Below are 27456 nucleotides of genomic sequence, written 5' to 3'. Positions count from 1 at the left end.
CGTTTACATATCATGAGGACAAGGGTACTTCAGAGTCAGGATGTTTTATAGAATAAACTCTCTACCTGACTTCCTGCAGCACTGTGGGAATGTCTTGCTTTTCAGACAACAAGGTTGAGGAAGGGCACATTAGCACCTTCTCAAGGCAGTGAGGGATGAAAAATAAATCCTGACCTCGTAAGTGACACTTGCACCCTGTGATGAATGTGAGGGTATCATGAATCCAAAGGAATTATCTTTCTATTTATTTCAGAAATGAGTTAATATTTATGATGAACCTTGGGTCCATTTATGTAGATTCATTAGACAAACTTGCTGAACTTTTCAATGATGCTTATGTAAGGCTTGTATAAAAGAGTAGGATTCATGGAATTAATTGAAAACCATTTTCCAAATTGTAAAATAGTATGACAATGGAAAGTAAATGACTATATCCCTGTTGAGTTCAATTTCTGATTCTTTATATAAAGAATCAAGAGAGAAATGACAATGGTGTAAGAGAATGGAATTCTAGAGTCCCAGGTTGACGAATACAAGTAGAGCATTATCAGTGTAAAAATTCAGAATCTGCATTCTACTGTTGTTGTACCTATCTACTTTTTAATAACCTCTTTGTATACACTATCTGGAACAATGTTGTGCCTCAGTTTCCAAACTGTAGTTCTAAATATTAGTTTCTGTTACTGAAGAGTTCACTGCTGAAGAAACAGAACAGGGTGCACAGACCCTGTTGTTTAATTGTATTGAAGTTGAATAAGTGAACACCACTAATCCAGTACAGTGGTTAATTGTGCTTGGTGATAAATAAATTGTTTATTTGAAAAAAATCTAACTGCAACTCATAAGGCACTTGTGAGTTGATTGAGTGTTGTCAATAGTACTCTTGTCACTGAAGACTGTTCTGTAATATTAGGCAGGGGCCTGTAGATATCTGACTATATTGGAGACCCACATTTTCAGAAGTTTCGGTCAAATTTGTAATTTGATCAGATTTCTCTTATTTTGTTAACAGTAGGTTATCAGCTCAGATGAACCAAAACTTATAGTAGCTGCAAAAGAACAGAAGAACATTAGAAATAAGAACAGTAGTAGGCCAAACAGCCATCAGAGCTTCCAAGATTCAATGAGATCGTTACTGATCTTCAACTTCAACCCCATTTTCCTGTACAACATTTGTGCCCCTTGATGTTTTTAATATGCAGAAATACAATGATCTTCATTTGGAATACACTCAGTAACTAAGCCTCCCCAGCCCACTGGTACAGAGAATTCCAAAAATTTGAAAGGGTCTGATGCTTGGCATTCCCTTATTCTAAAACTGTGTTTTAGACTCTCAGCTAGGGGTGCGGCATGGTGGCACAGTGGTTAGCACTGCTGCCTTACAGCACCAGAGACACGGGTTCAATTCCCGCCTCAGGCAACTGTCTGTGTGGAGTTTGCACATTCTCCCCGTGTTTGCGTGGGTTTCCTCCAGGTGCTCCGGTTTCCTCCCACAGTCCAAAAATGTGCAGGTTAGTGAATTGGCCATGCTAAATTGCCCGTAGTGTTCGGTGAATGGTAAATGTAGGGGAATGGTTCGGGGTGGGTTGCTGTTCGGAGGGTCGGTGTGGGCTTGTTGTGCCGAAGGGCCTGTTTCCACACTGTAAGTAATCTAATCTAGAGGTAGTATCTTTGCTGCATTTAGGCGAAAGTGAGGACTGCAGCTGCTGGAGATTAGAATCTAGATTAGAGTGGTGCTGGAAAAGTGCAGCAGGTCAGGCAGCAACCAAGGAGCAAGACAATCGATGTTTCGGGCAAAAGTACCCTGGCAAGCCCTATAACAAATTTGCATGTTTGAATAAGATCACCTCTCAATCATCTAAACTCCAGACAGTAAAGGCCCAATCTCCTTCATATTTCCTCAGAATAGTTCCTTCATCCGAGGAATTAGTTTGATGAAACTTTATTGCATTCCTTCAGTGGCAAGTGTATCTGAAATTGCTTCAGGTGACAGTTCTATCACTATTATATAAAAGTAGCCTTGAAATTCCATGTAGTCAGATGAACTAGAATCACAGAACCTCTACAGTACAGTACGATGCCATTTGGCTCACCAAGGCGAAAGTGAGGACTGCAGATGCTAGAGATTAGAGTAGAGAGTGTGGTGCTGGAAAAGCACAGCAGGTCAGGCAGTATCAGAGGAGCAGGAAAATCGATGTTTTGGGAAAAAACCCTTCATCAGGAATCACCTTTAGCTCACCAAAGTCTGCACCAGCCCTCTGAAGACCAGACCCACCCCCGCCCCCCCAACCCCCGCATGGAACTTTTACCATGGCTAATCCACCTAACCTGTGTACCCCTGAACACTCCAAGGCAATTAAGCTTGGTCAATCCACCTAATCTGCACATCTTTTGGACTGTGGGAGGAAACTCAAGCACCTGGCAGAAATCCATGAAGGAATAGGGAGAACATGCAAACTCTACACAGACAGTTACCCAAGATTGGAATTGAACTCTGGTCACTGGCACTGTGAGGCAACAGCACTAACCACTGTGCTATCATGCCACCCCTTTCATACGCTACTTTTATGCAAAGTGTAGTGTGGCCACAAAATATTTAAAATAGAAATTCCTGGCTATTCAAATTGTTCTCCTGTCTTTAAGAGTCTGACTTGCATATAATAGAGGTACTGCTCTGGGGTGCATATATGTATAAATTGTTCAACATGCAGATTGTAGTCTGGGGAAGCAACAGCTAAGTAAGGAACAAAGATTGGTCAAATCAGTTGACTGCTAACTTTATTGGGCTGGATCTATGAGCCCATTTTTAACTCATAATTTATTTCTGTGCCAAGCTATGAGACGGTTTAACAGAGAGAGGTTGTGAGAGAGAGACAAGTAGGCTCAAGGGCCAAGTAAATGGAGAGAAGATGCCTCATTTTTCAGAATCTGCCATGCAAATCCCTCTCCATGAAAGAGCAAAGGGGAAACAATAATGTCCCGTGTCCACAACAGTAAATCTATGAAACAGGCTACTTGTACAGGTATTGCAGATTCCAAAAGATACAATGACAGATGCATGGAAAGTATTGCTTAACTTTTTTTGCATTATTTCTGTTGGAGACATAGGTTTACTGATGGGAAGAGAAAAACTACATAAATGGCCAAAGTATCACAGCCTGAACATAACAGCCTGACTGTGTGGTTTGCTTCTTTTACAGTTACTTACATGCAAAGAATATTATCCACAGAGACATGAAATCAAATAATATCCTTTTTTATTTGTTATTTGACCTTTTATTGTTTATTCTTTAGAGGAATTCAGCTGGATGATATACAGCAGAAATAAATGCCAAATTTCGATGAGTGCCAAACATGAGATTTTTCAGGATAGCATCATGAAAAGTAATGGAATTCCCATCCCCATCCACACAAATCAGTTTGCTTTATTTGCAGCTCAGGTTTGAGTCTTGCTTTCTGTAGCATGTTACATTCTCACCTAACTCACTGATATGCACCCTTCTGAATACCCAACTGATGACTAGTTAACAAAGGGTGATGCAGATTACAAGAGTCATTTTAATCTATGGCGTTATGGGCGATGACTAATTTAGATTCTGAGTTCCCCTGTGTTATTACATAGAAATTTAGTGTCATTCACATTCTTCTTTCTACAGCCAGATTCCTGAATAGGCAGTTTCATATTGATAGGCTACTTAGGACACAATTAGTGATCTTTTCAACATCTTTCATAGGACAATCAATGAAACAAAATTCACTTGATGGAAGAAAGTCCACGAATAGTGCATGCACTCTGGAGTCAGCATTGATTTGTATGGCTGTTTCACATTTTGTGTGACTATACAGTATTCGATTCAAATAGGGAACTTGGTCTGTACAATATAACCAAAATATGTAACTTCTGGGTGATTTCTATTGGGAACAGCCCTGGTTCACTGAGGTGTGTGGGATAAAATCTAGATAATATGTGGAACAGTAGCAATGTAGCGATTGGATAAGAAAATGATTGAATATTGTTAATTATTTGGCAAATACATAAGACACAATATAGTATTTACAGTGGAGATGATTGTATCAAAGCAGTTGCTTATTAGTGTGGAAAACTTGCAAATCATCAGGTATTTACAAATTTCAGGCTACATGACAAAAGGTCATGTCTGATTGTCTTCTTTATTTCTTTTTAAGTTGCCTGATTGGTTCTTCATTAATTTTTAAGTTTGTTTTGAATTTGTAATAAAATTTGACATCTAGAGTATGATGGATATGTGCTAAGTGTTTTTGATATCATGTCTTTACTTATCTATATTTTTAAGATTTTAAAAAAATTAATGATTCTTATCTGTCACACTTCCTTCCACATCCTCTGGTGTTTGTTACAGTAATGTGATTCTCAAGGTTCATTGCAACACTCAAGAAAGTTTATGAAGCTATAAATTCAGCTGATCAAATCCCCAAATACATTTTGAAATGCTTTTCACCTGCCATTTATTCTTCACTTTCCTGAAGAGTTCAGAATACTATTTTTATTTTCAATATGTTCATTAGCATCTAAGATGTTCATAAGTTTAGAGCTGACACATAGGATGGATTAAGTTATCATTTGATATTTGGCAGCTTCCTTTAACAACAAGTGGAGTTAATCATAGAAGAAAAGTCTGTGTACTGTACCTGTGTTTCTGTGGTACTGTAGATGAATGAGAGAATCATTAAATCATGGCATAGGTGGCTATTCAGAATGCTCATTAAGTCTATGCCACATATTTCAAGGGACAATCTATTTATTTCCAATCTCTGCTTTTTAATACTATCCCTGAACTTTTTTTCTCCTTCATAAGCTTGCCAACTGTCTTTTGAAGGCTACTATTGGATCTGTCCCCACCTTCCTATTGAGCATTGCATTTTAAATCCTGTCCACTTGCTTTAAAAAGATTTTTTGCCAGTTCTTTTGCCGATCATGTTAAATCTGTGTCTTCTGGTTATCAACTCTTTAGCCACTGAAAAGTTTCTCTTTATCTAAACCATTCATCATCTTAAGTGCTGCTGACAAATTTTCCAGTAGTCACCACTAGCCTAAGGTGGACGGTGCCAGCTCTGTGTACCTACCTAGCTACCTGTAATCCTCAACTCCCTAACCTTTCTAGTAAATCTTTTCTCTACTCTGTCCAAAGCATTAATGACCTTTCTAAAGTGTGGTGGCTGAAACTGTACACAGGTGGGGCTGAATTACAACCTCATTGTGCACCCCTAACTTACAGTAAAAAAAACTGAAGAGAATCTACCCCAAGAAATTCACCCTATCTTCATTCTTCTGTGAAGGTACATGAAAGTTTATAAATGATGGTCCTTTTATGATGAAGCAGCACATGTTCCTGCAATGATAGGAATCGTTCACTTATTTAAAAGCCAGTCCTTATGGGAGGTGATGGCCTAGTGGTTATTACTGTTAATGTTCTAGGGAATTGGGTTTGAATTAACAAAATAACTTAAGAAATAGGACCAAGAGTAGACCATCTGGCCCTTCAAGCCTGCTCCTCCATTCAATAAGATCATGGCTGATATTTTCGTGGACTCAGCTCCACTTACCTGCGCTCTCACTGTATATCTTAATTCCTTTATTGTGCAAAACAGATCTATCTTAGCTTTAAAACCATTTACTGAAGTAGTATCAACTACATCACGGGGCAAGGAATTCCGTGGATTTACAACACTCTAGGTGAAGAGGTTCCTTCTCAGTTCAGTCCTAAATGTGCTCCCCTTAATTTTGAGGTCATGCCCTCTTGTCCTAGTTTCACCTGCCAGTGGAAACATCCTTTCTACTTATATCTTATCTATTCCCTTCATAACTTTATATGCTTCTGTAAGATCCCTCCTCATTCTTCTAAATTCCAATGAATGTAATCCCAGTCTACTGAGTTTCTCCTCATAAGCCAACCCCGTCAACTCCAGAATCAACCGAGTGAACCTCCTCTGCACTCCCTCTAGTGCCAGTGCATCCTTTCTCAATAAGGAAACCAAAACTGCACACACTACTCCAGGTGTGGCCTCACCAGCACCCTGTATAGTTTTAACATTACCCCCCCCCCTGCTTTTCAACTCAATTCATAGAGTCATAGAGATGTACAGCATGGAAACAGATCCTTCGGTCCAACCCGTCCATGCCGACCAGATATCCCAATTCTATCTAGTCCCACCTGCCAGCACCCGGCCCATATTCCTCCAAACCCTTCCTATTCATATACCCATCCAAATGCCTCTTAAATGTTGCAATTGTACCAGCCTCCACCACATCCTCTGGCAGCTCATTCCATATACGTACCACCCTCTGCATGAAAATGTTGCCCCTTCGGTCCCTTTTATATCTTTCCCCTCTCACCCTAAACCTATGCCCTCTAGTTCAGGACTCCCCCACCCCAGGAAAAATACGTTGTCTATTTATCCTATCCATGCCCCTCATAATTTTGTAAACCTCTATAAGGTCACCCCTCAGCCTCCGACACTCCAGGGAAAACAGCCCCAGCCTGTTCAGCCTCTCCCTGTAGCTCAGATCCTCCAACCCTGGCAACATCCTTGTAAATCTTTTCTGAACTCTTTCAAGTTTCACAACATCTTTCCAATAGGAAGGAGACCAGAATTTCATGCAATATTTCAACAGTGGCCTAACCAATGTCCTGTACAGCTGCAACATGACCTCCCGACTCCTATACTCAATACTCTGACCGATAAAGGAAAGCATACCAAATGCCTTCTTCACTATCCTATCTACCTGCGACTCCACTTTCAAGGAGCTATGAACCTGCACTCCAAGGTCTCTTTGTTCAACAACACTCCCTAGGACCTTATCATTAAGTGTATAAGTCCTGCTAAGAATTGCTTTCCCAAAATGCAGCACCTCGCTTTAATCTGAATTAAACTCCATCTGCCACTTGACCCATTGGCCAATCTGATCAAGATCCTGTTGTAATCTGTGGTAACCTTCTTTGCTGTCCACTACACCAATATTCCTTTAGCAATGAAGGACAAAACTCCATTTGCTTTCCTAATTACTTGTTATACCTGCAAACCAACCTTCTGTGATTCATGCACAAGGACACCCAGGTCCCTCTGCATAGCAGCATGCTGTAACGTTTTATCATTCAAGTAATATTCCGTGTTACTGTTACTCCTACCAAAATGGATGACTTCACATTTATTAACATTGCATTCCATCTGCCAGACCTTTGCCCACTCACTTAAAGTATCTATGTTCCTCTGCAACGTTTCACAGTCCTCTGCACACTTTGCTGTGCCACTCATCTTAGTTTCATCTGCAAACTTCAACACACAACACATGGTCCCCAACACCAAATCATCTATATAAATTGTGAATAATTGTGGTCCCAACACTGATCCCTGAGGCACACCACCAGTTACTGATTGCCAACCAGAATAGCATTCATTTATCCTCACTGTTTGCTTCCTGTTAGTCAACCAATCCTCTGTCCATGCTAATACTTTACCTGGATGCCACGCATCCTTATCTTTTGCAGCAGCCTCTTGTACAGCACCTTGTCGAAGGCCTTTTGAAAATCTAGGTACACCACATCCACTGGGTCCCCATTGTCCACCTTGCTTGTAATGTCTTCATGGAATTCCAAAAGATTTGGTAAGCATAGCCTGCCCTTCATAAACCCATGCTGTGTCTGCCCAATGGGACAATTTCTACCTAGATGCTTTGCTATTTCTTCTTTGATACTGGACTCAAGCATCTTCCCCACGAAGAGATTAAGCTAACCAGTCTGTAATTCCCCATCTTTTCTTGACCTCCCTTTTTTAAGCAATGACGAATCATTTGCTGTTTTCCAATCTGCTGGAACTGCCACAGAGTCCAGCGACGTTTAGAAAATTACCACAAGTGCACTTGCTATTTCTCCCACCATCTCTTATTGTACCCTGGCATGCATTCCATCAGGGCCAGGAGACGTATCAATTTGTAGGTCCATTAGCTTGCCCAAAGTAGGTCTTCCATAATAATGAATTTTTTCCAGACCTTCACCTACCTTTGTCTCTGTCAATTTCTGGCATGTTATTGGTGTTCTCCACTGTGAAGACCGATACAAAATACCTGTTCAATGCCTTGGCCATTTCATCATATCCTCTAACTAAATGCCCTTCCCATCCTCTAAAGGACCAATGTTTACTTTAGCCACACTTTTTGTTTTATATGTTTATAGAAACTTTTGCTATCTGTCTTTGTATTCTGTGCTAGTTTTTTCTCATGTTCTACGTTACTTTTCTTTATAGCCCTTTTTGTAGCTTTCTGTTGATCTTTAAAGTTTTCCCAATCTTCTAGTTTCATGCTGTCTTGGCCACTTTGAATGCCTTCTCGTTCACTTTGATAGTCTGCCTTATTTCCTTAGACACCCATGGCAGTGTACCCCTTTTCTTACAGTCCTTTCTTTTCACTTTCTTTTCTGATCACTTTGAAGAATTGCTTTGAAAATCCACCACTGCTCATTAACTGTCCCACTATAAAATATTTGTTTCCAGTCTACTTTAGCCAAGTCCTCCCTCATTCTATTGTAGTCTCCCTTGTTTAAGCATAGGACCCTGGAATTGGATTTTACCTTCACACTCTCGATCTGTATTCTAAATTCAACCATACTGTGATCATTCCTTCCAAGAGAATCCCTGACTATGAGGTTATTAATTATTCCTGTCTCATTAAACAGGACCAGATCTAGGATAGCTTGCTCCCTCATCGGTTCCATTACATTCTGTTCAAGAAATCATTTTCGCAGATACATTCAACAAACTCCTCCTCAAGGCTATCCTGAAACTAACTGATTCGACCAGTCGACATGTGGATTAAAATCCTCCATGATAACTGCCGTACCATTTTTACAGGCAGTTTTTTGTTTATTGCTGCCCCAATGTGATGTTATTATTTGCTGACCTATAGTGACTTTTTCTTCTTAGAATTTCTAATTTCCACCCAAATGGATTCAACCTTATTCTTCATAGAACCTATATTGTCTTTTGGGACCACCCTGATGTCATCCTTGAATATCAGAGCTACACCACCTCCCTTACCTTCCTGTCTGTCCTTCCTAATAGTCTGATACCCCTGAATATGATACCCCAGTTGTGACCATCCTGTAACCATGTCTCCATAATGGCTACTAAATCATATTCATTTGCGATGATTTGTGCCGTTTACTCATCAATCTTGTCACAAATGCTATGAGCATTCACGTAAAGTGCCCTTATGCTATTTTCTTGCCCTCATGATTTTGAACATTTCTAATAATATCTCCTGAATTATCCTTCCTTTTTACTTCTTCCATAGTCTGCCTTGTACTTAAACCCTCCTGCACACAAGCTAACCTGTTGCTTACCTTTTTTTTAACCATCATACTTGCTGTTATTTCTCCCTTGCCCTTCCACCCGACTCACTAGTTTAAAGTCCCAGTGGCCACCCTATTTATCCTTTTCGCTAGAACTCCAGTTCCAGATTGGTTCAGGTGGAACTGTCCTATTGGTACAAATGCCCCGGTTCCAAAACTGATGCCAATACCCCAGGAAACAGAACCCCTCTTTTCCATACCACTCCTGTTTACTTCTCTAATTTTTTTATCCCTAAGCCAAGTAGCACGTGGCTCAGGCAGTAATCCGGATATTATGACCCTTGAGGACCTATTCCTTATTTTCACTCTTAGTGCCTGATACTCCCCAAGCAGGTCCTCCTTCCTAGTCTTGCCTATGTTGTTTGTCCCACAGTGGACCTCAACAACCGGATCATCCTCCTCCCGCTCCAATATCCTTTCAAGCTGGTCAGAGACGTCCTGTGCCCCGGCAGTGGGCAGGCAACACACCATACAGGACTCGCAATCTGGTTTGCAAAGGATACAGCATCTGCAGACCTCACTTTCTCCTTGCAAAGGATACTATCTATCCCCCTAATTACAGAATCCCCTATAACTACCACTAGTCTTTTTGCTCCCCTCTCTTGAATGGCTTTCTGCACCATGGTGCTGTGGTCAGTTGGCTCATTCTCCCCACAGCCCTTTTCCTCCTCCACATAGGGAGCAAGAATCTCGTCTGTTGGATAAGGTTATGAGCTGAGGCTCCCTCATTCCTGAATTCAGGATCCCCCTACTTGCCTCACTCTCAGTCACACCCTGTTGTCCCTGATCACTAACTGAATTTGAATTACTTAATCTACCAGGTGTGACTGCCTCCTGAAACAAAGCGTCCAGGTACTTCTTCCCCTCCCCGATGTGCTGCAATGTTTGAAACTCAGATTCCAGATCATCAACTCTGAGCTGGAGTTCCTCCACCAACTAACACTTGCTGCAGATGTGGTCACTGCAGTTCACAATGGGATCAGCCAGCTCCCACATCATACAGCTACAGCACATCACCTGCCCAGCCATCTCGGATTAGTTAATTACTTTATTAATTTAAATAAATTGAGTTAATTAATTTCTAATACTTCTCTACTGTATATTAAATAATAGATAAATGAAAAAAGAAAAACATCCACTGAATCATCCAAAGTCTCTACCTCTAGACCAGGAGGCCTGGGTTTATGTCCTGCCTGCTCCAAAGGTGTATAACAACATTAGTCAAGGGTAAATGTAGGGGAATGGGTCTGGATGGGTTGCTCTTCGGTGGGTCGGTGTGGACTTGTTAGGCCGAAGGGCCTGTTTCCACACTGTAGGAATCTAATCTAATCTCTGAACAGGTTGATTAGGAAATATCAAAGGGCTGGTTTTTCCTTTTAATGAGTGTGGGGCGCCGTGATGGCTGGGGTGCATTTTTTCCCCTTGTAATTCCATTTTGATTTAGCCCCTTCCTTCATTTCCTACCTGTCCCTTTTGATTTGTTGTGCTACCCCTGGTTGGCAGTGCTTGTAAATTGTTCATTGTTTAATCTGGCAAACGAGCAATTTGATGGCTGGTGTGCAAAAATAGAGCTAAAGTTCTGCAAGGGGGCAATGGAATAGTGGAAATGGATTGTTTTTAATTTGCTATTAAGTAATCAAACTAGCAATTTGCTGGTCAGTTTGCAAAGAACAAGGACTGGTCTTCTGTGCCTGAGGCCTGGGTACACCAGAACATAAGAACTGGGAACAGGAATAGGCAATTAAGTTCTTTGAATCTGTTCTACCATTTTGCATGATCATGACTGATCTCAGCTTGGCCTCAACTCCACTTTCCTGCTGGCTTTCTATAACCCTTCAACCTGTTACTAATTAAAAATCTGACCATGTCCTCAAATTTATTCAGTGTCTTGGCAACCACTGCACTCTGGGGTAGTGAATTCCACAGATTAATGACCCTTCAAGAGAAGTAATTTCTTCCCATCTCTGATTTAAATCTGCCATATCTTATCCTAAAACTGTGACCTCTCATTCTCGATTGCCCACATGAGGAAACATCATTTCTATGTCTACTTTGTCAATCCTCTTTAGCATCTTAAATACCTCAATGGTCTTCTCTCATCTTCTAAACTTCATAAGACAAACACTCCATTTCTGGATCCCCTAGTAAATCTCCTTTCAATCTCCTTTGAATGCAGCTACATCCTCCCTCAAGTAAGGGGACCAAAACTGTATGCAATTCCCCAGGTATGGTCTCACGAATACCTTGTACAGTTGTAGCAACACTTCCCCCTACTTTTATATCCTATTTCTTTAGCAAGTCATTTGCCACCTGATCCACTGGTCTGTCATGACATATCTGAACAGGTTGATTATAAACATCTAAAATTGGTAGGTCAATTACAGTAGGGAATAAAAGGAAGTTGGTTAGGTAGGGGAGAGAGCAGACTGGAGTTTCTATTGATCTGTGAAATGAGTAAAATTGTGACTGACACCTGCTTTGTTAAATGAATGATTAGCATTTTAAAATTTCCATTTCAAAATTATAAGTTCACATTAAATAACAGGAACAACAATGCAAACCCAGCATGGTATACTGCAATGCCTCCAAAGGGGAGAACTGTAAGTCCAGCTTCCCAAGTTGAGAGCCATTGTTCAATCTAGATATGCGCCTAGGAATTTGCAATGGATAATAAATGAGAAGTGAATCTTAAACCTATTAATATATTATTGAAATACAGAGAATTATTATTTAATTCAAGAGGGACGGGTGTTTATTTGGATTGTGCAACATCCTATAACCTTATTAACTCAATACTCTTGTATGCTTGTGACTAATTTTTAGATGTTAAACGATTTCAAATATATTTGTTATTTTTGCTGTTCAGCGTTCTGCCCATCTCTGCCACAGCGAGTAGCTATACTCAGAATGAAAACCAAATACATTGTTACAAAGAGCTTTACGGAATATTTCAGACAATTAGGGGCAATATATCGAGATGATTCAGCTTGATATTACCTGGATGCTTGAATGTTAACATTTTAGTGTCAGAATTAGTCCATCAATTTAAAATGGGGAAACAAATGTTAATTGACGGTTAACTAAAATTTAAACTGGACCAAATGTGTTTCTAAACATTACACAGCTAGTTAGTCAAACAAGGAAATTAATGCAGTTTACTATTGATTCATTGACATCTTTATTAGTGAAGGAATATTAACAAATAAACAATTCTTGTGGTCATATCCTTACCACTGAACAAGGAGGGCTGATTTCAAATCCCATCTGCTTCAGAGGTGTATAATAACATTGCTGATTAGGTGCATTGAAAATATCCATTTTACCTCTCGACCCAAAGGTCCAGGTTCAAGTCCCAACTGCCCTAGAGCTGTGTCACAATGTGTCTGAACAGGCAAATTGAAAATGATTATTAACACATAAAGTGAAACTTCACAGACACTTGATAATTTTATAACTGTCTTAGATTACTAAATGCTCTTATTGGTTGTGTTTGTCATCTTTTCATAGATTCTTGTATTGTTATTACAATTATACAGCAAACCATATAATGACTTTTAATTATCATCTTTTTAATATCTGGATTTTTTCATACACTTTAAAAAAACTTCTGAAGATTTGTTTTATTTGTGTGTGATTTGTTCTATCTTAGAAAGCGTGCACACAGTCTTAATTTCGACTGGTACTTATGGTGCTAGAACATTTTTTGGATGTCCATTCAATAGTGAATTCATGAAGGAATCCACTACCTTATATTTACAAAGTGCGAATTGAGGAAAAATTACTTTTACTGTGAAGTAAAAAGAGGAAGTTAAACTAAAGCTTAATCAGTTTTTAACATTTGGACAGAGGTTACTGGAAACAGTTTTGTTTTACCAGCAGTACACTGCTGCTGTCGACAGACATTCTCCTTAACAGAAGCTCAGACATCTTTCTTCATGAAGGCCTCACTGTGAAGATTGGAGATTTTGGCTTAGCAACTGTGAAATCTCGATGGAGTGGGTCCCAACAAGTAGGACAGCCAACGGGTTCCATTCTTTGGATGGTGAGGATATGCATGCTTTCATTTTCCTTCTAAAGGACAGTGGATGTTTAGAAAACTGGTTTAGTTGTGTATGTTGAGATAAATGTCAAAACTGTGGTTTTGTTCAATAGGCTTCTTTCTTATCCCGAGACCATAAAAATCAGATCCATAACCTGAGACTTATAAAGCTTTCATTCAGGAAATGAAAGACCATGTCTGTGTCAAACATTGATTATTAAACAATGAGTTATAAGGGTCCAATCTTGTTTTTGTTAATAATACATAATCATCAAATGTTCTATTCATGATCTTAACAGCAATTTCTGAACCACAGTCAAACAACCTGCCTCCAAACCTGGAACTCCAGTTAGAAAAGGAGCAAATAGGGCAAGAAATTGGGATCTCTGCCACCTGGCTGTTTGTACAGCACGAATCAGAATGTCTACTGTTAATTTGGTATTTTATGTACACTACTATATTTGACTGTGAATAGTAAGCACTCAGTGCTAAACTTGGTTTTTATCTTATCTAAAGGACACTAGACTTTTTTCTCAAAATACTTTTAATTAGATTCTATTTCTAAATTGAATTATAAATTGACAATACTATTGAAATCTTTGGAAAATTCATTACAGTTGGAGACATGACTATATTGTCATAATAGTAACAGACATATAATTTCTTTCCAATCAGAATAACTTTCTGCCTAATCTCAATGCGGTATTTACAGTCCTGTATTGCGAACAGGCAGACTTTGCACCTCTATATTCAAAGATGTAGCCTCCTACATCAGGGTCTGGATGCTGCTTAATGCTACTGAAGAAATGGCAAATGTAACTGAAATTGACTACTTTTTGTAAATTGGACCAATTGACCGCGGTTTAATAGAAAAAAAACTCTTTGAAACCTTCACCATTAGATTTTTCTTTCTCTCAGCAACCATGTTCTTTCAAATAGAATATTCCAGCTTGTAGACAATAATGTCTACTTTTCCTCTTCATAACAAAATATTCCATTTTGATGGGTGATGTAAGGAAACGATTATTTTCTTAGAAGTGTTAAGTAAAAATTAAATGGGATGGAGAAACATAGTGATTTGGGAATGCAGATATATTCTTTGTTAAAAGTGGCATTACAGATTTATAAGTCCATAAACTGTGAAGTGTACTTGTTTCATTTATGGAGGAAGAAGGATAGAAGCTTGTTAGATTTAAATGTATTGATTTTGATTGCAGTTTGAACACTGCTGTGTTGATCTGGACCTCCAAACTATGAAAAGGATATTTGTAGCATTAGAGAAAATGCAGGAAAGATTTATAGCATGTTATAATTGAGAACAAAGAACTATGAAAATTAAAGAATGAATAGATCTGATGACCTGTCTTCAAAATGTATGAAGTGGTTTGATATGGCAGACAAGGAGAACAAATGGCACAGACAGGAGATAAGCGAATACAGAATTTAAGAGCGGTAGGTACAAACAGCTTGCTGAGAATGTGGAGCTGTTTGCCACATGGATGAAAAAGGTAGCTTTGCTACATTTAAGGGGAATCTTCATGCATTCTTCACAAATCTTGCTTGATGGAGTCAACGCTAGGTGGGTTTGAGTGATGTAAAAAGCTGATCTTGGCCTGCTTAGTGTATATGAACATGCATTGAGCAGAGGGAGAAAGGGTAAATATTCATTCCTAAGGTAAGAAAGCATGAATTAGATTAAGAGTATAGTACTTCAACTGCTGGTTCTCATTTGAAAAGACTTCAACAATTCTTTTGGTCTGTTCTGATTTGCCTTTTCTAGGCAAGATTGGTTGAATTCTTCCTGTAGACCTTAGCTAACTATTCAGATTCGGCAGGTCGTAAATAATGTAGAATCTTTGTTAATATCTCCCATTTTAATTGTTTTCCTTCCTTTCTTACAAACTAAATATACTTGCTCATGTGATATAGTTCAACAATTGGTCATCTTCAACTGCACGATTTATTTTTACAAAGTTGAGTGAAAGAATGTTTTCTAAGGTTTGCATTTTGTGAAATGTATGAAACTCTTAGTTGAGTCCCTTAACTAAGCAATGTAACTTATTCCATGGAACTTTCTCAGGCACCCGAGGTCATCCGAATGGAGGAAGTTAATCCATATAGTTTTCAATCTGATGTCTATTCGTATGGCATTGTACTATTTGAACTAATGACCGGAGAGCTGCCCTACTCCCATATAAACAATCGAGATCAGGTAAGAAGGAAATATGTTCTAGCATGCAACTCTTTAAAAACAATTAGGTACTTTGGTGTTCACCTCCTTCTTTGCCCAAAACTGTTTTAATATGCTTTCCCTGTCACATACTACGGCAGACTAGTGACTTATTCTGCACCTCTGATTATGGTGCTGCGTAATTAGATGACATTGAGAGGGCATCCAGTCTTGGCTCTTAGTCATTATTCTTCTTCCCCTGCCCTTCATCCCCCAGTAACAAAATGCTTTCTGATGATGACTCAACATGTGATTTTGCAGGGAAATGTAGCAATAATGACCTGCAGTTTGTGGTGCATACGCCATAAATTTTGTTTAATTGTGTTGGAAGTGTACGATTTTAAAGATGTCAAAAGCCTAAAAGATGGCCAAAATTCATGAGTAAATTGCATGGGAACGTCTTTGCTGGGTGTGATCATGTTATCTTCCAGTAGGAGTTCGCAAGTAAAGATCAGAACCATTTGTTCAGGAAGCTTCTGCTCTGGGCAATTGAAACCAATTTCAGAATTCCAGTTGGTGTGCTGACTGAAGTTACCTAACTGAGTAGAGACTTAGAAATTATCATTGGAGTCTACCAGTCTGCATGGTTTGGTACTACAACAGGCATTTTACCTCATGGAAATGCATCTGTTTTACCAATTTCCTTGCAAAAAAAAAATTAATTTCAAAGCAACAAAATAATGAACTATTTTGATGCCTTTGCAAATTCAAAGCTGCAATTTTATTATGCTGTGAACCCAAGTTGTAATAAGTTGTAACAAGGATGGACAATAAATTGGACCAGTCAGTAATGCCCACATGCTATGAATGACTAAAACAAATTATAAAATTTGCTGTGTAAGCTACACACATGGAATGTGGGTCTCAATTTTGTGAATGCTATTCCTGCAACTGCATGTCTCTGCAATGAGACGGAATTTCAAAAACAATAAACCTGGATTTACATAGTACCTTCTCATGTAGGAAAATATCTCAAGGTTTTGGAAGCCCAAGGGGTTTTACTGAGCCCTATAACAATAGATTCAATATCATTTAGAGCTACATGTAAATAAACAAAATAATGAAAATTAATGTACAGAGATATATTGGGTTGCAATTAATTTGAGTTATTATGTGGACATTTGGTTATTGAAATGATCTATCTCTAGAAATAAAATTAGATAAATTGTAACCGATTGGAACAAAACCCTTTTGTGACTACATGGTTAACTGGGCACTGGTAAATCGAAAATGACAGCAAAAGAATTCCACATTGCCACCAGTCATGTAAACAAAACATTAATAAAAGCATAAATATAAAATCAAAATGTACAGATGCTGGAAATCTGAAGTAAAAACAGAAACTGCTCAATTGGTCTGGTAGCACCTACGGAGAGAGAAAAATGGAGCTAATAGGCAGAGTCTTGTGCCCCCTCCATGGTGGGGTCTGAAAGATGATCGGGGTCAGGGTCTATGACAGTCTGGGCCCAATTCTGCTTTTAGTCTGTATGTTGATCCGGTGGGAGAGTAGTGGTTGGGGGGGGTTTCCTGATGAAGGGCTTTTGCCCGAAACGTCGATTTTCCTGCTCTTCGGATGCTGCCTGACCTGCTGTGCTTTTCCAGCACCACTCTGATCTAAACTCTGGTTTCCAGCATCTGCAGTCCTCACTTTTGCTGAGTGGTGGTTGGAGTCCCTCCTACTTTCCTGCCTCCACCTTAAGTCCATGGTAAAAAGAGCCAGGAAAGCCGATCTTGCCTGGCTCATATTTGATGATCTGGGGTGGGCAATTAGTGAGCACTGCAGGATCTCATCCCATAGCTGCTCATAATAACCCAGGAGTGAACAGTGGGTTCACAACAAGCAAACATGTCCATGGTAGTTTGTGTGCTTCCAAGTGGTCGCTCATTCAATAACTTTCAGTGCCTGCTTGAGGGAAATGGGAGGTCTATTGCGAGCTAGCCCCTGCCCTTGCCAGCAATGTCCATCCATCTTGCCAGACTGTAGGGGAACTCACCCATTAGGAGATGACTGGCGGTGGTTTAACTTGAGGGTCATTGCTTCTCAGGGAGGGGAGAGGTTGAGCCGATGCAAGAATTCAACCCACACTGTTGGCATCAGTCTGCATTGTAAACAAGCCGTCCATCAAATTAAGCTAACTGGCTGTAACAATCCTAGGCCTCCTGTGCCTTCAAAGTATTGCTCAATAATCAGAGATTGACAGTTCTTAGGAGGCGAAACTTCTATTCCATGTTGGCCTTAATCACAGTAGATGACCGGCTGTTCAATGCCAGAATGGAAGAAGATATAGCAGGCCTATCCAAAATGAGGTGATGCATTCTCTTGCTGGCTCTCCAGTAGGTGACTGAGGTACTGTTGCCCCCTGACCAGATTTATCCTAATGTATCAGTCTGCTAAACAGTAACCTGAAACTTTCATTCTATTTTACTCTCCACTTCTGCAAAGCCTACTATTTTCAAGATTTTTATCTTTTGCTTTATTTTCAGCACTTTGTTTTTGCAATTAAGCATTTTTTTTTTGGTAAATATATTTCGCATTCTTTCACTCATTGATTAAACACAATTTTAATATTTGTATTTACCTTTGTTTTCATGTGATTAGATTATTTTTATGGTGGGACGAGGATTTTTAACACCTGACCTCACTAAACTTTACAAAAATTGCCCCAAAACAATGAAGAGACTTGTAGCAAACTGTTTGAACAGAAATAAGGATGATCGACCCCTCTTTCCTCAGGTAAGATTAAAGATATGGAGAGCAGCTGCTGCTTTACTGATAATAGACCAAAGAAATAAGATGTGCCTCATATTTCTATTTTGTATTGGTTTTAGAGGCAAATAGACAGGTTTGCAAACTTTTCCTCCTGAGCAAACTAAATCAGAAGAGTACATGTAAAGGTTATATTCAACTTGTAATTTGGTGAAATCTTGAGAATTATTTGCTGTTTTAATCATTCAAACACAAGAGAATTATTTGGAGGGAATCCAGAGAAGAATCTCTGCGTTAATCATAGAATCTTGGACTGAATGAACACTGCAATGTAATCTCTTTGATTGAAGAGAGAAGTGTTATAAAATATTGGTGAATAAATCTTTTCCCTGGGGTCGGGGAGTCCAGAACTAGAGGGCATAGGTTTAGGGTGAGAGGGGAAAGCTATAAAAGAGACCGAAGGGGCAACTTTTTCACGCAGAGGGTGGTACGTGTATGGAATGAGCTGCCAGAGGATGTGGTGGAAGCTGGTACAATTGCAGCATTTAAGAGGCATTTGGATGGGTATATGAATAGGAAAGGTTTAGAGGGATTATGGGCCCGGGCGCTGGCGGGTGGGTCTAGATTGGGTTGGGATATCTGGTCGGCATGGACAGGTTGGTCTGAAGGGTCTGTTTCCCTGCTGTACATCTCTATGACTCTATGAAATGGTGTAGAAAAGATGAATGCAGTGCTTTACCTCCAAGTAAGCCAAGACAATTTAACAAGATTACATAGGTGAAGCGTAAATTCAGTACTAATATCAGAACTAGCATTAAACAGATTTCCTAAAAAGCGTAGGAGTTATTCAACCAAAAAGAAAAAAAATCAGAATTCACAAATTGACACAATTATTTAAAGGCATTAAATTAAAATGCACCAACTTAATTGAATGTGATGGCATTATGAGAAAAAAAATTGAGTGCTCTTCTGAATTCTCCTCTTGATTTGTGAAGACCCTTCATGAAACCAGTACCCTTTGAAGAAATGAAAGATGCTGGAAATCAGAAACAAAATAAAAATTGCTAGTAAAGCTCAGCAGGTCTGGAGCATCAAGTCCAATGACCCTTCTTCAGAACAGGTTTTGGAATGTACTCAAAATGTTAACCCTATTTTCTCTTCACAGTTGCTGGCAGACCTGCTAAGTTTCTCCAGCAATTTCTGTCTTTGTTTGTTTCAGACCTCCAGTACCTATAGTTCTTAGTTTTATTATAGGAGTTACTTAAGCTGAATACCTGTATTATCTCTTTATTTTGTGATTAGGAAATCATTTAAGCATGGCTCATTGAAATTAAATACTAGTAAGAGTTGGACATGGAAAACACCATGTTGCTAACAAATTATAGAAGCTTGCATATCAAGTACTGGAGAAATGATCAAAATCACAAATCATATTCCTTTTTTTTAACTCTTCTTCCTTCTATCACTCTCAACAGGACAGATTTTATTTCTAGTAAAAACGAGTCTGTACTTATATAGTCCCTTTAAAATAATGAAACATCCCCAGCTGTTTCATTATAAAACTGAATGTACCCAAAGGAGATAATTTAGGTTAGATATCCAAATGCTTTGTCAAAGAGGTAGGTTTTAAGGAGTGTACTAAGTCAATGTAATGAGGATGAGTAGTGTACAGAGGGAATGTCTAAGCAACTGAAGGCATGACCATTATTGATTGGGAACACAGAATAGATGAAAATTAGAGGACGACAGATGTCTTGGATGATTGTGAAATACAAGATGAAGAGATTTAAATTAGATCAGAACTTTAAAACCGAGTCGTCGCTTGATCTGGTGCCTTTGGAGATCAGTGAGCACAGGGAAATGAGGGATCAGGATCTGGTGTGAGTTAAGACATGGGCAACAGTTTTGGATATTCTCAAATTTATGAAGGATAGAACGTGGGAGACCAGCCAGGATTATCTTGGAATAATGGAGTCTGGGCATAGGCAATGCATGAGAGCATCAGCAACAGATGAGCTGAAGTAAGTAATATTTTAAAGGTCAAAATAGCAGTCTTAGGCCAAAAGAGCTCAGAAGCCCATCTCAGTCAAAAATGACACCAAGATTGCAAACAACTAACTTAACCATGAACTCTTACCATGAAGAGGGACTGAGTTGATTCTAGGGAATGGAATTTGGAATGGGGACTGAAAACAATGGTTTCATTCTTCCCAATATTTAATTGGAGAAAGTTTAAACTTAGTATAAATATCAGATAATTTAGCAGTAATTTGGAATCAAGAGAAGTGCTAATGAAGTAGAGCAGGATGTCACTAGTGTACATGTGAAAACTAACACCATGTTTTTGGATGATGCAACCCCCTTGGTGACATGTAGATCAGAAATAGGAAGGAGCCATGGATAGACCCTTTGCAACAACAAAGGTAATGTTAAGGGAACAGGAGGGAAAGCCTAGTGATTCTCAGGCTGAGATGAAATAGGTAGGAAGAGAATCACGTGACACAGTTCCATCTAACTGGATGAGCAGAATGGTGAGGCGTTGGAGGAGAACGGTGTGATCAGTTCAGTCTAAGGCTGCTTTTAGATTACGAAGGATGAGGATGGAAAGTGTATGTCAGTCATGTGGGATGTCACTTTTGACTTTGAGAGCTGTTTCAGTTCTCTGACTTCTTTTTGCAGAATGCTGATTACTGCTGCCTTTTAAAAATCAGTGCTCAATTCTTTCTCCCTTAAATCAGAAAGTGTTTAGAAACACAGCAGGTCAGGCAGCCTCCGTACAATGAGAAACAGAGTTAAAATTTCAAGTCCAATGACTTCTCTGGAACTGCTCTAAAGAAGATTCATTGGACTCAAAAAGCTAAGTCTATTTCTGCCTCCAAAAGATGCTGGCAGACCTGCAAAGTTTTTCCAGCACTTTTTATTTTTATTTTAGATCTCCAGCAGTACTTAATTTTTATTTGTCTAGCTTCCTTTTCTGTATGAAGTGTTGTAATGAAATGGTTACATGTGTTGATTTTGTATTTTATGAACAAATTGAATTTGGACCTCCACGAGTTGAATTTAATTTTAGAAAATACTTTTGGGTATTACATTATTCGTTCAATGTGCTGTAAACTTTACATGTAACAAACATTTTGATTTTAGTTCTGACTTTAAATGTTAGGGATGGGGGTGGCTCTGAGCTTTGCTGGGGATGAGTGTAAATAGCCTTGGGGCACAAGGATTCAATTTCTGTTGTTAATTTGCATTCCCACAGGTAGGCTTGATTGACTGACTCTGCAAGTTTAGGTTTCACCTTATATAATCACTTTGCATTCTGCATCTAGAATTCCAAAAATGCAGGCGATGATTAATAGCATCAAGGTTGAGTAATAATTAGATTATAGAAGAAATGGCATTTCTAACCAAGTTAATTGGACAAAGCATTCCTACAGCACTCAGATGTCACAAAACTTTCTTAAAAATAATTATTGCAAAGAATCTGATTAAATCCTACTGTGAGAATTTAGCTAAAATGAGTAATTGTTTCTAACCACGATTTTATTTAAATTGCCATTCCTGTAATTTAAGTTAGATAAATTATTTTTTATTCAACATGTTTAGGAGTGCCATTGTTTAATTTGTCTTTTTAAATGAATTTTTTTCTTTCTGAAATCGTTACAGATTTTATCTTCTGTTGAACTATTGCAACATTCATTACCCAAAATCCACCGTAGTGCCTCTGAACCCTCTCTACATAGAGCTGCACACACTGAAGACTTGAATCCATTAACCTTAACGTCAACAAGAGTGGTGGCTTGCTAACTGATCTCGAGTTGAGAGCAATGGAGAAAGCTGTGTCGTTGAATTTCTTTGGGTCATATATGCAACATCCATTCACTTGTAATCAATCCTGATACTGGTATTGTTCAGGTTAACAATACTAACTAGCAAGGTAAAAGTACATCCACATCATTCAATGTGTGGAATCTTGATAAACGTCATGAAGCCTTTTTCAGAGGTGGACAAACTGACTTGTACACCTTGTCTGCAGCTGTTTTACCCATTACTATGCTCATCAGCAAATTTCAGACTGTGTGCTGGCTCCAGGTGGCTGAATTGGAAACAACCACATTACAGCATACCACATGATGATCCAAGCACCAAAAAACTTGATTATTAAAGAAGACACTTATAAAGAAAATATTCACTGCTTTTATATTGACTTATCAAATCTGAGAACTAAAGGTGGACTAATGCAGTAAACCGTGAGTCAGTATGACGCAACAAATGTGTTGAAGTTGTTATAAATAATTGGGAGGTTTTTGTTTCACTTTGGTTTGGGATTTTGTTTTGCTAATGAGTGGGGATGATGTGGTATTCCATTGAATACCTGTAGAGTTGTTGTCAGTCCCATGTGTTTTAATAAAATAAGTTAATTTGAGTTTTATTCAGAATTATATGCAGTTCATTTTAATCCACTCAAAGTTTCAGAACATTCAATCGTTGAAAAATGGGATTGCATCAATTGGCAGTGTTGAAATGCCAAAAGACTATGGATATACAATTAGTTACTGTGGAGGAGCAGCATAAAAATATCCAGTAGAAAACTAGAGATTGCTGTGACCAAGTGAAACTTTTTAATTCATTCCCCATTTTGTGCAATTGTGGTTTAGACAGTAGGGCAAGCAGGCCAAACATGGCTGTTCTTCCAGCGGATAATATTTGTTTTTATAACCCATCATGCTACATTTATCAAGTTATTTCAGTGATTCTCTCTGTGTCAATTTTATTTCCTGCACCCCCCAACTCCCCCACCCCCCACCACAAGCTGTTAACCTTTTGGTAGAGCACAGCTCAATAGTTATCAAAATCAATCAAGAAGAAGAACTTTAAGATAATAAATGGCTGAAAGCTGAGTCTGAAATGATAGTAAACACTATAGTTTAAATTTATGATTCCCATAAATAATTCTGACAAAAATATCTAACTTCCAGTTGATAACAAAAAGGATGGCACAACAAGGTTACACATTTTAATTTGTAACAAACAGTAAAAGCACCATTAACCAAACACCATTTTTGAAGTTATCTTATGCTTCAAACTATGGAACAGAATTTTCCTCTTTTTACATTTATCATGACCAAAAGTACCACTTTACTGATATGTGTTACATTGTCTTTTTAAGCAGTCAAAGCAACTCTTGGCTCCTGAGGGATTTTTTTCTTTTCTCACTTTTTGGTTTTTTAAAAATTTCAGAATATCTTTAGGTTGAGAATTTTATCAGCCAACTCACCAGGTTACATGACTGACTTCATTTTTATCCTAAAGACATCTGTCACAGTATTGCCTACTTGCTTAATGACACTTGTTTATAAAACCTGATAGTACTTTCACTGTTTAGTCAGAAATCTGAGAAAGACTGGAGCAATAAGCTATTGCAAGAAATGATGTTTGTCTTTTGGATGAAACAGTAAAGTGAGGCCTGGCTGTACAGGAAATCTAATGATACTGTTTCAAAGAGCAGGAGATTGAGACCTAGTATTCTGGCCAATATTTACACTTCAACATCACAGAATCAGATAACCAGGTCATTATCACACTGCTGTATTCAAATTAGCAGTCATATTCCTAAATTACACAGCTGTAAAACACTTTAGGAAGTCCAACTGGTATTCAAAATGGAAGGAAACAAGAGTGAATTCACCTTCAGTATCTTAAACAACTGTGAAAATTCAATTAGAGGAGCAACCAATGGAAAAGTCACCCCTACGCGTAGGAGGGAAATGAGAAACAATTTGTGAAGAGTTGCTTCTCAATTCACAGATTCTGTCTCTCCTCTTCATTCCACTCTTCCAGATTGGCAAGGATGATAATTCCAAGACCCAACCAGACCAAGGCTCGTTCTGGGTTGGATTGCAGTAAGGGGCAGCTTTGTTTTCTGGTCCTGGACTGAAACTCTTGCTGTCACTCAGACTTTCAATCTATGCCCTTTTCCTCTGGCAGTAGCACAGGGCTGGAGATACCTAGATCTGCAGCAATTTTTCACTTTGATCAAAACTCACTTCCCAGTTCCAAGTCCTAAACAAAGATATTGACATTGGAAAGGGACCGAAGAACCACAAACCCAGTTATGTTGGATTTCTGTGCCTACAGAAAGTTTACACCACACTTCCAAACGTTTTAAAAGTGATTCACTTTAGCTTTAACAGTTTTTAAAAAAAATTCTATTCTTTAATTGCCGCTTTTGCAATTAGGAGAATAATTCCGTAGGATCAAAACATGGGAAGCTGATTATATTAATATCATTTACTGTTTATAAATAATGCAACAGGCCACTACCCATTTGATACCTCCAATCAATGATCTTTCTGAAGCAGGTCTTGCTAAAGTAGCTACTAGAAGGCAAAAAGGGCTATTTTTATTTTTTCACAAGATGTGGGTGTTGCTGGCTATGCCTTCTTGCCCAATGGCCAGTTTAAAGTCAACATGTTGTTGCAGGTCTTGAATTGCATGTAGGCCAGACCAGGTAAGCCCAGAAGATCTCCTTCCCTAAAGGAGGTTGGTGAACCAGGTGGATTTTTCTTACAAGTGACGTGACGATGGTTACATGGTCGCCATTAGGCTAGCTTTTAATTCAGTCTTTTAAAATTCAATTTTTGCCACAAATATGTATCCTTCAATATGCTGATATGTTCCAAGGAGCTTTACAGGGGTATTTTAAAAGAAACACATGATAGCCAGCCACTGAAAGAAATACCAGGTCATATTACCAAAAGCTTGGTGAAAGAGATTGTAATGAGGGGTCTTAAAAGAGAGAAGTGAGGTACAGAAGATGTAGGGAGAGTATTCTAGAATCTGGGGTCTACAAAAGTGAAGAGCTGACCACCAATGGTGGCATAATTAAAATCAGGGATACACCAGAGGCTAGAACTAGATATCTTGAAGGCTTGTGGAGTTGGTGGAAATTGCAGAGTAAGAGAGGGGTGAGACCTTGGAGAGATTTTAAAATTCTCAGCCATGTTTTCAAATATTGCTGAATTGGGAGTCAGTTTAGGTTAGTGAAAACCTGGGTGACAGGGGAAAAAAATTGTTTTGAGTTTTAATCGTGTCACCAATTTTTGGATGACCTCAAGTTTAAGAAGGCCAGTCAGGAATGTGATGGAATAGTCAAGTCTCAAGCTAAATAAGGCATAAGAGAGGGTTTCAGCAGATTCCACGTTAAGACTTGATAATATATGCAGTCTTTTGGTTGCCTAACTAAAGATAAAAACATTTGAACAATTCACCAAAAATACAGAAGGTACAAAAATATTATGCAACTGTATTATCTAATAAATAAATTTGTGCAAATGAAGAAAGAGCTTTTGGAAACCATACGTAGTTCCTGTAATCAAAAAGTAGCCCTCAAGATAATCTCAACACCCCTTGGGGTAGAAAAAAGGAAATGTTATCCTATTGTCATTAAATAATATATATAAATTCATGTCTTTTTGTTTTCTCTTTCCCTTTGCAACCTTCTGCTCCTATTTAATACAACAGGACATATGAGAGAAGTGCTCAACTTATAAGGAAATTTGACAAGATGGGGAGAAACTATTTCTGTTGACAGATGGGTTGAGAACTAGATTTAAAGTGAATGGTAAAAGAACCAAAGTCAACATGAGGAAAAAGTAACTGGTTAGAATCCACAATGTACTCCCTAAGTGTGGTTGAGATAGCTTCAATTGTGGTTTTTAAAAGAAAATCAACTAATTAAATGAGCAAAAAAAAATTTGTAGGGCAACACCTAAAGACAGGGAAATGGGATTAGCCATGTCACTCTTAGAAAAAGCTACTATGTAGATGGTTACCTCCAGCAAATGGCTATCCTTTGGATGGGCCACAAACCCAATGCCCCACTCAGTCTCTTTGGATATAAATCAAAGGAGGGAAAGAGATATTGTTGTGATTCTAGACAAGACCACCACATATATGTTACAATCTAGTTAGGAACAGTAAATCTATGTTACAATCCAGTTGGGAACAGTAATGTTTCTGTTTTAAAGTAGATGCAGTTTGAAATGCTTAATACACTAAAAGAATAAGGTTGCAAGATTCCATAGTTTTGCAGCAAAACAACCTAAACTTTACGGTATTCGGTTAGAAAAGCAAAACAATCCAAATAAATGTAACTTCTAACATTCAGAATTAATATAAGGTGAATGAGTTAACAAACAAACTGTAGTTGAACTCCCCACACTTTGTATGGTTGAGGCAATCAAAAGGACTGCATCATATCTCATCAAAATTCTGACTCCTTTGCAAGGAATTCCACTTCTTCCCTTTCTAAGATTTAGTTTTGAAAATGCCTTCAAAGTTTCTCTGACTCAGGCTGCCTCAATGATGCTCCTATTCTGGAAATTCAATTTCTTCTCCTGTAACTGAATTAAATCTGACTCCAAGACTACTGCCAAGCATCTCATAACTGGCACAATTTCAGCCATTATCTAGCTTTATTGATTTGATTTTTCCTAAGCTTCGATCTTTCTCAGCATCAAGCAAACATTACTTGCAGTTACCTTCACCCCACCCTCAGCAGCATTCAGCTATCAATGGCAACCAAGGTTTCTTCTTAGCCCTAACCTTTCTCCATGACATGTACCCACTACTCCTTGAGACTTCTCCTGAACCCTAAGTGACAGGGACTGTACTAAGAGTAGCATTTGTGTTACCTTTCGCTTCAGCACTCATCAATTTCCGAACTGTAACTGACTCCTATTCTGCTTAAAGTATTCCTAGGGTTCAATATCTGCCCATTCTGTGGAATTGAGCCAATGGGTCTGATAGGGTCCCACTAGAATCTCAAAATTGCTTGTCACCCTTGGTGACACCATTGGGGAGGATTGCAATTCATAGTTTGTGAATTCCTGGAGTAGTAATATCCCACAAGGATGTTTGCTGGGACTTCTTTGTTAGTGACTTAGGTAACACAATAGAGAAATGCACACCCAGGTTTTCTGATGTCACAATGATTTGTGGCATAGAAACATAAATGTATTAAATGAATGAGCAAAACTGAGGCACGGATTTAATTACAAGTTGGCATGAGGTCATGCAGTTTTGGTTCAAAGAAGAC

The 27456-nt window shown here is 38.6% G+C and overlaps 1 protein-coding gene across 3 annotated transcripts in view; it reads left to right on the top strand.

Annotated features, from left to right (window-relative positions):
* Positions 1–22821, top strand: part of raf1b (Raf-1 proto-oncogene, serine/threonine kinase b) — a 111031-nt gene extending 88210 nt beyond the window's left edge. For all 3 annotated transcript variants that reach the window (XM_087994257.1, XM_087994256.1, XM_087994255.1), the window contains exons 13-17: positions 3201–3248; positions 13308–13425; positions 15503–15634; positions 18252–18386; positions 22023–22821. In XM_087994257.1, coding sequence (XP_087850383.1) covers positions 3201–3248; positions 13308–13425; positions 15503–15634; positions 18252–18386; positions 22023–22163 — 574 coding nt within the window. In that variant the 3' untranslated portion in view covers positions 22164–22821. The remainder of the gene's footprint in view (positions 1–3200; positions 3249–13307; positions 13426–15502; positions 15635–18251; positions 18387–22022) is intronic.
* Positions 22822–27456: the final 4635 nt, after the last annotated feature.

This window comes from Chiloscyllium plagiosum, unplaced genomic scaffold, assembly GCF_037043375.1.
Source record: "Chiloscyllium plagiosum isolate Xiang-an unplaced genomic scaffold, Cpla_swu_hap1 HiC_scaffold_14, whole genome shotgun sequence".
Lineage (NCBI taxonomy): Eukaryota > Metazoa > Chordata > Chondrichthyes > Orectolobiformes > Hemiscylliidae > Chiloscyllium > Chiloscyllium plagiosum.
This window is presented reverse-complemented; position numbering and strand designations above follow the sequence as displayed.